Genomic DNA, 13,915 nt, shown 5'->3' on the forward strand with positions numbered 1-13,915 from the left:
AAGGAACTTGCGTTCGCTGACGCGCTACATGCACACAAAGGCAGAAAATGATGGATGCAAACAAATCGAAATTGTGTTACACAAAGATGATTTTATCGAACATTTTAGTTTTCAAGAAACATTTAGAGCAGTTGTTAAAAGTTACGGCCTGTAGTAGCTCTAGTACAAGCATCGCAACAAAGGCGCAACGACAGATGAAACTTTTTCAAAAGTGTCGTTATTGCAACAGGGAGTGCTTTGCGATTGCGACGCACATGTACGAGTATTACAGCTGCAGGCCACAAATTTCATCAATCGCTTTAAAACTTTCTTGAGACCTAAAATGTTGTGTTAAATTTTCTTTGTGTAATATATAAATTTGTGACATGTTTTGCATCCATTAGTTTCTGGCTTTGCGTGCATGTAGCGCGTCAGCATTGTGTTTGTGATCATATGTTCCTTTTGTGATTCTTCCTTCTTATCCTCCCCTCTAACAAATTTTAATAATTTTCTCAAAAGTTTAAACTTACCCTGTTTACTTGTATATCATATACTTGTATGTAAGTGTCTACTCGAGTACGTATGCGTATATTCGTGTCTACCTGAGTATATGAGTGTTTATACATATACGAGTATATACGTGTATAGTCGAATGCATATCTGTATAGATTAAAAATACTTGTAGATAATCATATACGTATTTATTGGTGCATTTATGTGGATAAGTCTATACGTCCGTACACGAGTGTATGCATATACTCGTAAATTTAACCCCGTTTACTGTAAAAACAATATATATTAAGTGAAATTGCAATTTAATTTATATCTGCTTTATACTTAACGATTAAATGGCATTAGAAGAACAATATTTGTTAAGCCTAATATTATGACCACTTTACCCCATCTTACTAAAATTGTTCTAAAAAATTATCTAAAAGAGATTCAGCTAACTGCTACTGAGTAAGAGTTCTTGAGACATGTAAGAAGCTTCCTATGCAGTCAATCTGTTCATAATTCTAACAAACAAAATTTACCAAGGAAGTTAAAAGAGGTGTTTAGATTTTAAAACTTTTCATATTCACAGAAAATATTTTTTTTCACCAAATTAAATTTTGCCAGTTGTAAAATTTTGTATTCAAAATGTAGTTTTTAACTGCCCTACTCTATAATAAAATTTTCACATTCATTCGAACATTTATTTCCAAACTATAGTCATTTATTTGACGACCACTTTACCCCATTGACCACTTTCCCCCACCAGACCCTACATACTTTCTTTTCATCCACAAATATATTCCTTTAGTTTTTACAAAAATAATTAAGCTTAAAAAAAATATTAGAGAAAAAACTACCTGATCCACTGTGGACACTTCCTTCTCTAACGAAGTTTTTACAGCTGCTGTTATTGTCATTTGCATAGGTGAATGGCAGGGGCATGAAACCAGCATTTGGAGGTATATAGCTACCGGAATAAGGCAACTGGTTTCCCCATGGCGATGGCCCAGAAGGAGGGGGCAGAGGGCCCAATGTATCTCTATCTGCTTCACTAACAGAGTCGTCTTCATTCAGTTTGAGAGCAGCAATATCTAAACATAAATATAGAGAATATGCTACTGATAATAACAACTAATATAACTAACTGGAACAAAAGAGCAACTCCCACCTTTATTACATTTTTAAGAACGTAGTAACAACTATATGATTTTCTTTCATAATGAGAGTAACGTGGATAATAAGCAAAACAGGTCTTTAAATTACCAGGCTTACCATTAATTACAAGTCATGTTTTCTAACAAAATTACACAAATTATAAGGATTAAAAAAAAAAACAGCCTTTTACATAATGTCTTAACAGAGAATTGATCTACTGCTTTTTGGTGTTTGAATGAAGTAGGATCACGTAAATGATCGAACACTAAAAGATCAAAATATAAAGTCGAAGTTCAGCGAACTTATAGTTACAACCACATTTTTTTAAAAGAAAGTCTATAAATTTGATGCAAATAACCAGAATCAACAGGAAACAAGGCTCTACTGTAGCTGGAAAATTTGGGATAACAAATTAACTGATAAAAATTGCTTCATATCTGGAGTAGGTTCTATCTTTGACAGAGTAATTAATTATATTTGAAACTGCTTTTGGTAAATGATCAACTGTTGCATGATTTTTAATAAGAATATCATCACAACAGTATCTAGAAAACATGATGTAGCAATTATAACAAAACCATGATGGTATTCATGTTCTTACAGCTGTACTCTAATAAGTAAAAAAATAAACAGAAGTGTACTTAATTAAAAATAATGAAAACTTTAAAAGTAAATTAATTTTAATACATAATTTTTTTTTACAGCCGACAATAAACTGGGCAAAATAATCACACTTTATGAAACAATGTTGGCTCTCGGTGGCGTCTCATGCACTCAGATTAAGTTAGTAAAATCCATATAAATAAAACAGAGAATATATGTGTGTGTGTGCGTATGTTCCCTATACAAATCCAGTTTTTGTCGGATCTGGACCCTTTTGATTATTATTTGGCGATTCATCTTCTTTCCTTTTTTAAAAAAATTTTAGTTGTATTTATGAAGGGTTGCATTTAATTTTTTCGGGAAAAAGTTTCAGAAACGAGCTGATGTGTGCATCACATGACTTCCTTTTACTCCAATTTAATGTCATTTCCTCATTATTGGCAGTTTTAATGTGATTCAATTGTTTACTCTCTAAATATCACCAACAGTGGCCAAATTGAAACCAAATTTAAAATTAAAAAAAAAATGGCCAAATTTGTCACCAAGTTGGCGACAAAAAGACTGGCGATATATTGCCAAGTGTCCGATAAATTATAACACCACTTGAGTTTAAATTAAAATTAACGATGACTTCCCTCCAAAAAGGGGCAAAAGACCCCCTTAGGAACATGCGAATGGAACCAAAAGAGAAGGTGCACAACTAGGCCCCACTAGGAGTCTTCGTACCAAATTTCAGCTTTCTAGGACATACCCTTTTTGAGTTATGCAAGATAAATACATACAGACACACATACGCACATACATACGTATATACAGACGTCACGAGAAAATTCGTTAACTCGGGGTCGTCAAAATGGATGTTTTGAGTGTCTGTAGGTTCCTAGGCATATATCCAAGTGCGGTCGGGTCAGAAAAAAACTCAACATTCATTCGGTGGTGAGAAAAATGGAAATTAAGGCCAATTTTTGAGCGAAAATTTTTTCGCGAATAAAATACTTCCTTTTTTGTAAAAGGAAGTAAAAATTAGAGCGGCTAAATCCTGATTAGCCATTTTTATTTTGGCAGGGAATTTTCTAGCATTTTTCCCCCCTCTGAAGCCTGATTGTCGAACATGCGTCACTTGACAAAACTTTTACTTTCGAGGTAGACCGTACAAAGCCGGGCAACGCAGCTAGTTTAAAATAAAAAATGTTTGCATCAGTATGATAGTCCCAAAAAATAGCAGCAGAAGAGAGATAGTAGTGATACAAATGGACCAGATAATGCAAATATTATTACGAATTAGATACCATCTTTTGGTGCCTCAGAGCCACACTGAAGTAAGTCCAAAAATCATTGCATGTAGAATCCTAATCCTCATCGATTCAAGTGAACGTAATTCTAAAAAAATCCTTCGTAATTATTTACCAGTTTTGAAAGAGTGCACTCCCACCTTTTGCATGGGCCAGACAAACGTTTTACTTCTCTCCATTAAAACAACAATTATGTGACTTACATTGTTCTGGCTCTGAGGTACAGATTTGTTATTCTAGAAACTAATAGAGAGGGGTTATCATTAAACTGACAGTGCTTGGAGGCTTATTGGCCCCGTTTTCTACTGGAAGGATCTGGATGAAATTTCAAATATGTGTTGTGCAGACAAAACTTTAGCAAAAAAAAAAGTTTGAAATTTTACCACCAGATGGCGCTTTAACAGCGTTAAAAGAAACAATAACAGTTAAAAACTCGAAGACAAACAACATGCTGTACATTATGAGCTTCATTGCACACCTTGATGGTCAATAATATGCTGAAAACATACCCTTGCACTATAAGTTACCTAATTTAATTGATGTGTATGGTATGAGTAGGGATCAGGGCCGGATTTAGGGGAGGGCAGGCCGGGCTACTGCCCCGAGGCAACCACAATAAAATTTTTACAAAATATCCTTATTTTCACGGAGCAGCAAATTTTACGTTTTTTCTCCTATATAAAGTATTATAATAATAATAATGTAAAAAAAAAAGTAACTTCAGGATGTATTTACTATTAAAGTACTGATCAAAAATATTGGATATATACATATATATCAAAATATTCGGATATATATCAAAGTATTGGATATTTTCGAAAATATGATGATATTTTCGAACCTTGATTAGGGGCCTCCACTCCTTTGTTGCCCCGGGACCTCCACACTTTCAAATCCGGTCCTGGTAGGGATAAGGAAAAAATAGGGCTTATGATGGGTAGCTAATGTGTTTTCTTTATGAGGACAATACCTATTGTTCAAAGAAATCATTCATCTGCAATAAACATGGTTCTGAACAACAAGGTATGCCAATTAATCACAAAGCTTGTGTTTCAGAATAAGTGGAATGCTTAAGCATACACTGTGTTAAGATAAATTGACTGTTTAGCCATTAGCGTGTGCGATGGAATGATTGCTCACAGTAGCATACCTAAGGGTCTGGCACCCCTGGCAAACTTAAGAAACTCCTCCCCCCCCCCCACAGCGTCTTCGCGATGGGAAGTCACCGGAGGTCACGTGACCTTCCAAAAAAAAATTGGGGGGGAAAATTTTACTAATTGACCAATTAGGAGACAATATCGAACCTTATTATTTTTATTTTCAATGATGACCATTTTCCTTTGCAGTAGATGTTATGTATGTAGTATGCAGGGTTCGCGTTAATGCGTTATAGCAGGTTTTTTAAGCAAATTAGCAGGAAAGGGACGCAACTTTCGAGAAAATTTGGGTCCCAGGGACCCAAAAAAACCAAAAGATAAGAACCAGAAAAAAAATTGGAGAAAATGCTAAAGATCTATTTAGTAAATGCTTTTAAACTTCAATGATCAGGAGAATCAAAAGAAAGGGATAAAAATGACCCTATCTCTTTATCAGCTATTCAAACACTTCAATTGTTAACCAGTCAATGGAATTTTAATGATAAGACTGGAGCTTTCCCCCTACCTACCACTATTTGATTGTCACCATTAATGAAGACGGTGGACCTTCCATGGGGCGGGGATCGAACCCGGGACCCTCTGGTCCCAAGTCCAATGCCTTACTGATCAGGCCACCACGGCCCCCAAGACTGGAGCTTACAGTGACCTCCTGGGCAGAGCCCAGGGAGCAAAATATTGCAAGTTCATAAATAGTTCATTGTACTGTATTCTAAGAATAAGCTCTCCCTCAACTCTTATCTTGAGGAAATTCCTAAAAACAGCAATAAAGACTAAAAGTAAGAGTGGTTTCAATGCAATGTTCAGGATTAATACAAGACAACTGTACAGTAAACATATAGCTATTTTGCATTAATGTAACCTGAATTACTTTTGAAAATTATTATTTTGCATCCCCAATAATAAAAGGAGGAAAAAAAAAATGGCGAACATTTTCCAATTCCACTAAACACAAAGTTTTGAACTTCACATTTTTCTTGTTAAATTGCTTATGAATACTTGAATTTTATACAAAAGCACTTTAACCTTGTTCTTTTTCTAGTACTTTACCTCTTTCTGATGGGCTATTTTTATTTGGACTCGCAAAAGTCGGGTATTAATAGATCGCTCCATTTTGGAAAAGGTGCGATTTAAAAAATAGCACAAAAGCCAAAACAGATATTTTGAACAAGTCAAAATAAAGTCAAATATACAGATTTAAGATTGAAAATGAGCAATTTTCACACTCGTCGGACACAAATGTTTCGTCTTTGGGATCGCGATTTTTGAGATGGGCTCATTCGCTTACAATTTTTTTATTATTATTATGTAATTGCCAATAATATTTGGAAAGAGGGGGGGGGGGGGGGCTGTTCACTTTTTTCATTAAGAAAAATTTTCAGAAAAACGAAGGTTAAGGAAGTGCTTTTTGCTTGATCAATCAGAGGCACTTGTTTTTTGTTTTATGATAAAATCCATTTTAAAAATAAATTTTGAGTAAATCTCATTGTGTAACTGACCAAATAGTTTCCCACATAACTAAGTCTTGCAAGTGTATTACTTGAAAATAATTTTCCAATGATAATCACACAAAATTAGGGCAAAATTAACCAATTTATTTTATTTCATGCCTTTTATTTCCCCAAGCATAAATACTTTTATATTATTCATTTATACGCTAAGTTTTCTGTTTAAAATTTAAGGGACTCCTTTTTCCACCAAAGGACCCAAATCTATTTCATTAATGGGTCCCTGGCACCCAAGTTACTCATAGTTGAGAGCGAACGCTGAGATTTTACCGAATTTTATCATTTGGTAAAATTGGGATTTCATTCAGCATATTCGGAACTCTCCCCTTTATGAAATCCTCCCCCCCCCCTCCTTCACATAAATTCAATAAAACCAATAATATTTGTAATTCGTTAATAAAGAGTAAAAAAATGTTTGTTCTTGAACCAAATGAGAATAATTTTTCAGTTCCGTTTATGGCAATTTTTTTTTTTAACAGCTTCAACTTTTAATAGAATTTGTTTCAAACCATTAGGAAATGTATAATAAACATAATTTAAACACTTACTAAAATAAAGAAAGAAACCTTAATTTTTTTAAATAAAAATCAAAGCATTTAAAAAATTATATTATAATTAGAATGCAAAGAAAATACAAAAAACATTGCAAATCTGAAATTGACTAAAAACACGATTGTTTATATACAGGCAAAATAAAAGTACTATATATTCGCTAATTAAGGTCTCCCAATATTTTGTTCAAATTAAGACTTTTTATTATTCATTATAATGAAAATAAATACTACTGTCTGACCATCGATTACATGGAAAGGCTAATATCGGGTTTATAGGCGGAAATAGATGTATCTATTAGTTTATTGGGGTGTTGGTTTGTTACAGATATGCACTTTTCCCTCTCTATTATTTAGCCTTAGTTTTGTAAAAAAGAAAATTTGCTCTCTCAGCAACATTTTTTTAATCTAAAGTATATTTGATCTATTTTCTCACGGCAAAAATTAATTGATTTATTTATTCACAAGAATGTTTTGAGCTTATCATTTTGCTTTTACATTCCTAAACGAAATGGAAATATTTTCTTTTCTTTTTGTTCTTTCCATGGTAACTATTTTTGTTCTCCCTTATTTTATTTTAGAGAATGCAATAAATGAATAAGGCACTAGTCACATTATAAAACGAGTGCATCAAAATCCCAACATTTTTTTCCCTTCTCCCCTACTAGATTCATTCAGATAGAATAGTCTTTGCTTAGCAGATTATCAAATTACCTACAATCCGCGGTCAAACTGTAAGCCTAAGGTATTTATACTATAATGAAATAGTCATAGTAGAAAACTATACACATTTTAATTAGAATTAAGATGAAAAACTATATACTTCAAACTAAACCCGACAAAATGTCGCCCCCGTTCTAAAAAAAAAAGGAACCATCCATCATACAATGCTCTCCACCAACGCTCCCTGGTGTGCAAAAGATTTTAGCTAATTCAATTAATCGGAAAAGAATTTCACCCCCCCCCCCCTTTTTTTGAGAATTAAGGATTGCTTTATTTTCTCCTCTAGCTCTTTTTCTTGCGACACTTTTTTTTTAAATCTATAAAATCATTTTTCTACTCATATGATCAATTTTTTTTTTCTTTTTTAAAATCAGTCGAAATGCTGCCCCCTAGCGATAGCCACTCCTGCCAACCCCATGCTACGCTACTGATTGCTCATACTGCGAAACAAGTAAAGGCTATGATTTAAGTAAACTTTCCTGATGAACATTTTATCTTGTGTAGTTTCTCAATTGCCTGTTACTTATGATTTTTGTTTTTGATATTTCTTTTCTTTTATTTCCCTGGCTAACAAAAGAGTTCCAATATACTTTTCTCTGACCTTTCAAGAAAATTGAAATCCCTTGGTTTTTCCTAATATTGCATCACCTTGCATCATTTTTTACACGCAATATTTATCGATTCATTTAGATGTTTGTCTTACAAATGAAACTTTTTTTAAAGAAATCATTATAAAAAATATGCTTACTGGAATATAAATCTCCAAAGGCATAATAACATTGCTCAGAAAAAGCAATTTTATTAACAGGGTGACGTATATAACCTGCTTTCAAAAGTTGGGTAGCATATTTTTTTGCATCTCTTCTGTCTTGAAAACCTTGCACGTGAGTGAAGAGCCAATCAACTACATCAGCACCTATAATGAACGATATGTTAATGAAGACAACTTATTTAACATATTTCAACTTTTAAAAAAATATTCATAAAGTACTATTTCTTTGTTCCCGATAAGGGTTTTATATATATATACACACATTTTTTGATTGTGTTACATATTTTCCAATAACCATGCAGATTTACAATCGCTAGTGGTATATATAGTATATGCTTTTTTTTCAGTTTTTATACTTTCAATCCTATGATTTTATCTATACTAATAATATAAAACTGTAAAGTTTGTTTGTTTGAACATTTGTTTTTGTTCTTATAGTTGAAGATAGTTACTTATCTAAGTAAATAATTTGATTTGCAGTATTATCCAATTGTGATTGTTCTTTATAACTTTTTTTTTTTTTTTTAAGCATTGTTTAGTTGGTGAAACACTTGAAATTGCAGGGGAAAAAAACCACTTTACTCGTTAAAGGCTAGGGTTATAGTTGTGTGGTTGCTTGGCGCGTTAAGTGATGAACTATGTAGTTGAAGGATAATTTTAAATTCTAAAGCTTCTGTTAATATTTTAATGTGTTTTGGCGAATAATTTTAATTCCAAAGAGACTAATAGATCTTTTGAAAAGGTGTGTATGCATTTTAATTAAAGAAAAACGATCATTCACATCAGAAGGGGGGCGGAAGGCATGGATTTTTTTTTTTTTTTGTTCAACGGACTTCCTTTAACTTCTTAGCACGGGCATCACCATGCAGGTACTACTAGTTTCATATAAAGAGCATGAATTCCTTACATTTGAGTGCAACAACTGATTGACATAAGTTAAATTATAGCCATGTTTTAATGAAACACATTTTCAACTCAAAACCATATTCAAGATAAATCATCACGTTAACCACCAAAAGAAAGTGCTTGGAATGGTCCAATTAAAATTGTAAGTGTGAATTGTAGCTCTTACACGCTGTACATTAAAACATTGCAATTGAATATACATTGACATTGAAAGGAAAATAAAACAATGCAAAAAGGCAAATTTGCAGGGAACTACACTCCATGTTGCGGGGTTATGAGGAACCAATTCAATTGATTGTAATAAAAAATGAATTTGAGTAAAAACTTAATTTTGTCTATATTTATGTATCAAAAGATGTTTTTCAGCATGTAAGTTTTATCTACATTTAAAAATAAAAAAATAAGAGAGAACAACTTTATTGCATTTAATAATGGCGATACATTTCAGCATAAATAGAAAACCAAGAGTTCACAATTTAGATGAAACAGATGCATTATGATGATTGGAAGACTTTCTACTACCCCTCATGGTTTCAATACTTGATGTTTTTATCAACATATATTTTATCAACATAAACACTCATGTTTGTGAAAATTGCAACAAAGGAGGAATTATGCAAATAGACTGAAATTCACAGGAAATGCATTGCAGGATAAGATATGCAAAGAATTAGAATTACAGAGACATTGCGCATGCCTGGACCGAGTTAAGCCCTCTGAACTGCAGTGTAAACACTGTATATAAAGGGCTGGTAAAGGTTTTTTTTAATCATTAAATGATTATCTGCAGATGGTAGATCTTTCTCTAGTACTCAATATGCCTCGTTCAAAACACAGAGCGTTATACGAACGAGTAACGGAGTTCGAATAAGGCCGCATGATCTGCATGTGTGAGGATAAACTTACTTATAGAGAAATCGGTGCCCACACGAGGCGTAATGCCTGAACTATGATGCGTATTTGTAAAAGATGGACAGAAGACAATGAAATTAGCCGAAAGAATCAAACCAACCCCACACAACTGAACGACGTCACAGCATTTTTGACACCTCACCAGCTTAGCTGTGTTGGATCGTATAGCGTCCTCTAATACGCTAGCACAATGTTGCAGTATGGCTACAGGTGTCACATTTCCTGCGTCCACAGTTTGTTGACATCTGCAACGCCAAGTCTCTGCATGCAAGGATTCCCCCATATAGGATTCCCTTCACTTTCAACCATCATTGTTTCCGACTTCAATGGGCTCATCAGCAAGCCCAATTTTGTGCGAACTAGCAACAGATCGTCTTTTAAGATGAGTCCAGATTTAATCTGCACCTATGATGATGGACGTGTATGTGTCAGACATTACACATGAAAACGTCACCTCCCAGAGTGTGTAATCCAACGTTATACTGGCATAACGCCAGGCTTCCTGGTCTGGAGGACTATTGAATATCTAGGGCGATCCCATCTACTCCGAATTACGGGTAACTTCAATAGCGAGTGCTACTTCAGGGACGCTGTGGTGCTGGAGGTACTACCCTTTCTTTAGAGCATTCCTGGAGCATTGTTTCAGCAGGACAGTGCACGTCCACATGTCGTACGTAACATACAAGTGTTCTTAGATGTACGACAGGTCACGCTATTCATCTGGCCTGTCCATCTTCCAGATATGATGCCCAACGAGCATGTCTCGGATTGCGTTGGTTGGAGACTCGCCCACGTGCCTCGGTCCGGCAGTGGGTACGGATGAACTTTGGCTTCAGATTGAAGCTATATGGGATACTATTCCCTATCATGAAAATCAGCACCTTAACGATTCAATGCCAAAACGTGTACAGTCTCTCACACCTGTGCGCGGTAGTTACATTCGAAATTAGTTTACATCTGTTATTTTCATTTCCTTGATCTGTAATTTTGATTGTTTAATTGTAGCACTATGAGTAATATGTGCAATATATTCTATTCCTTTCCAATAAGTCCTTCATCTTGTTGCATTTTTCACAAACATGAGTGTATTTTAAAACAGTTTGAAATTAAGCTAATCTCAAAAATGGTTCAAAATGCAAATAGTCTTTACTAACCTAAAGACAGTTAATTTTATTAATTTTAGTGATACAAAACTAATAAAAGAAAATTTCAATTCAGTAACATTTGTGCAACTGAATTTTCTACAGTAAAAATTAGAAAACTACTCAATTCAAAAGAGCATACCAATGAAAGAATTTGGAATAAGAAGCTTCAGCCACATTCGATCTTTCACTTCCAAACCAGATTCAGGATTTGTCATAGCTTTAACTATCGAAAGCATGTCTGATTCTACAGTAAGAGTATTCTCTTGGAATGGTCCTATAAAAATTGTAGCTGTGAAGTCACAATAATAAATTCACAAAAGTATAAAAATAAGTACATTTGCTAAAATAAACAATATAGAAGATCAAATCACTTACTATCAGACTCTGGTATAGAACTGGTTATGGATGAACTTGTAGACGTTAGAGTACTAACAGAAGGGGGTCTTAAGGGATAATCAGCAGCTGAAAAATAAAGAAATTTTTGAAAAGTGAATAAAGACACAAAAAAAGTTCCCCACAGTTTGACATTACTAGATTCTTAACACCTAGTGGCGCATGAGGTCACTAGCGTGGCATTCCATCTAGCTCAGCTTAATGCCTCCTCACTGGCACTCTAACCAGAACTGCCTTCCTGGTCAACCAAAGACATTTCTTTTTGGTACGGCCATCTGATGCCAGGTTAGCTTTGGATGCCTGCATTTCCTGCTGCAATCAGGGGTCCACAAGAGAGCAGTTCTTATTGGGTCCCCACAGTTTATATGGAAAATATATTTTTCTGACTTTTTCAAGCAACCAGGGGTGATAGTGGATTCAAGTAAAATTTTCTAAAGACAGCGTGAAGTTTTTGGAAACTATGAGGAACCTCTAAAACTCTCTAAATCTAGTTTTTCAGTTTTAGAATGCGTTGTCAGCCCAAAACTTTTAGAATTTTCATATCACTAACACCCCTGATGCAACCTCTAACTTTCAGATTTTTTTAGACCACAAGGCGGTTAGTGAAACCAACTTTTTGAAAGAGTTGCCCATCAACTAGTGACTGGTGTTTTTTGTTGTCTTCTCACAGGAAAACTTAGTTGAAACAACTTTTCTTCTAATAAGCCGAATTTGTGCAAGCAACTGCTCCACAACACTGATAAAACCGAAGAGTTGACTCTCAACTAGTTTACTCATGTGTAGAGCAAACACTTGGCAATGTCCCATGTCCCGATGAGTATAATCAACTAAAACGCTGATTACACTCATCGAAATGAGAAAGGTAGCGGCACATGTTGGCACAGTCACGTGAAGGATGACAGGTGATTTTTCTACTTTTCTACAATATTACACTTCCTAATAATCGCCTGTTCTATAGTTGACTCAACTAAGTTGCGTCATATGGAGTAGGTCTTAATATTGTGAAAAGGAAACCCATATAAAGGAAACAGAAGTTTGATTGAAGGAAATAGATAATATTTTTAAAGCTTGCTATTAAAATCTGCATCAAAACTTGAAATTTATTTTCTTCACAAAGAAAGGAAATTTTTTATAAAATGATTAATTTATACAGTTTCAGACTCTTATAGAAATTATTATTATGTCCAAGAACAGTTATTCTCAAATTGTGATCTGTGAGTAATTTTCTCAAAACCACGAACAGCTAGTGAAAGTGAATCTATATCATGTTTATAGTTGTATAATTAAATTTATTAAAAGAAACCTTTGGGTTCATATCATTTCATCTGATACTGCATTACCTTGCATCACCCAGCATGCTGGAAATAAGTGAAATTGACCAGAATGTTGGGAAATTTGAATTTTCCTTTATGCTGGAGAATTTGGTGCATTGATTTTTTGCAGAAAAAAGGAGACTGAAAAAATTTGTTTATTCAGTCATCGATACAAATATTTAGCTAAACAAAAAGCGAGATAAAATTAATGTAGGTTATTCATTATGGATTTAATTGAATATCAATAAAATGATGGAAGCAATCATTGCAATTGTAATTAATTTATATTTTTGAATAAATTATTTGAAATTCCAAACAGAGAGGCAAGTGTACTTTTTATTTATTGAATAGCTGTATCAGGCAAGTAATATCGATATAGAACAGCTGTACAGGAATAGTAAAAGGTTTTTTGCTTATGCAAGTACTGAGAAAGCTCAAAAGAGTCAAATTGGGCCACTGTTTGATGAGCATGAAAATTAATTCAAAACAATAGGGATATTGCAAATAATCTTAATAACTTTTTTTCCAGTGTGTTTAACAAAAACTGTATCTCAACAATTCCTTATCTCAGACACTAACAAGACACAAGCTATTATACAGCTTGAGGATTTTGTGTTTTCCAGGGAGGATATTCTTTTAACTCGGGGACAGAGCCAGAGGACTGAGGCTGGCTAACATAACGCCACTCTTCAAGAAAGGGTCTAAAGGTCATGCAGGGAATTATAGACCTGTAAATCTGATGATTTGTACGATTTTTAAAACTTTGATCAAAATTAAGATTATGAATTTCTTAGAGACTAATAGTCTGTTAACTAGTTTGCAGTATGGTTTCAGGAAGAGTAAATCGTGTGCTACTAATTTATTGCATTTTTAGGACAAGGTTACCTTGGCTTTAGATAACAAAAAGTGTGTGGATGTTGTTTATATTGATTTTCAAAAAGCTTTTGATAAGGTAACGCATGTTGCTCTTCTCAGCAAACTAGCTGATATAGGAATAGGAGGAAAAACTTTACT

The 13,915-nt window shown here is 34.0% G+C and overlaps 1 protein-coding gene across 3 annotated transcripts in view; it reads right to left on the reverse strand.

Annotated features, from left to right (window-relative positions):
• Window positions 1–13,915, reverse strand: part of LOC129216223 (segment polarity protein dishevelled homolog DVL-3-like) — a 63,438-nt gene that overhangs the window by 8,816 nt on the left and 40,707 nt on the right. For 2 of the 3 annotated variants that reach the window (XM_054850525.1, XM_054850455.1), the window contains exons 14-17: window positions 11,571–11,657; window positions 11,335–11,484; window positions 8,209–8,376; window positions 1,332–1,565 (exon numbers count right to left, since the gene is read on the reverse strand). In XM_054850525.1, the coding sequence (XP_054706500.1) occupies window positions 1,332–1,565; window positions 8,209–8,376; window positions 11,335–11,484; window positions 11,571–11,657 (639 nt within the window). The remainder of the gene's footprint in view (window positions 1–1,331; window positions 1,566–8,208; window positions 8,377–11,334; window positions 11,485–11,570; window positions 11,658–13,915) is intronic. The other variant, XM_054850589.1, reaches the window with a different exon arrangement.

The sequence above is a fragment of the Uloborus diversus genome, chromosome 1 (assembly GCF_026930045.1).
Source record: "Uloborus diversus isolate 005 chromosome 1, Udiv.v.3.1, whole genome shotgun sequence".
Lineage (NCBI taxonomy): Eukaryota > Metazoa > Arthropoda > Arachnida > Araneae > Uloboridae > Uloborus > Uloborus diversus.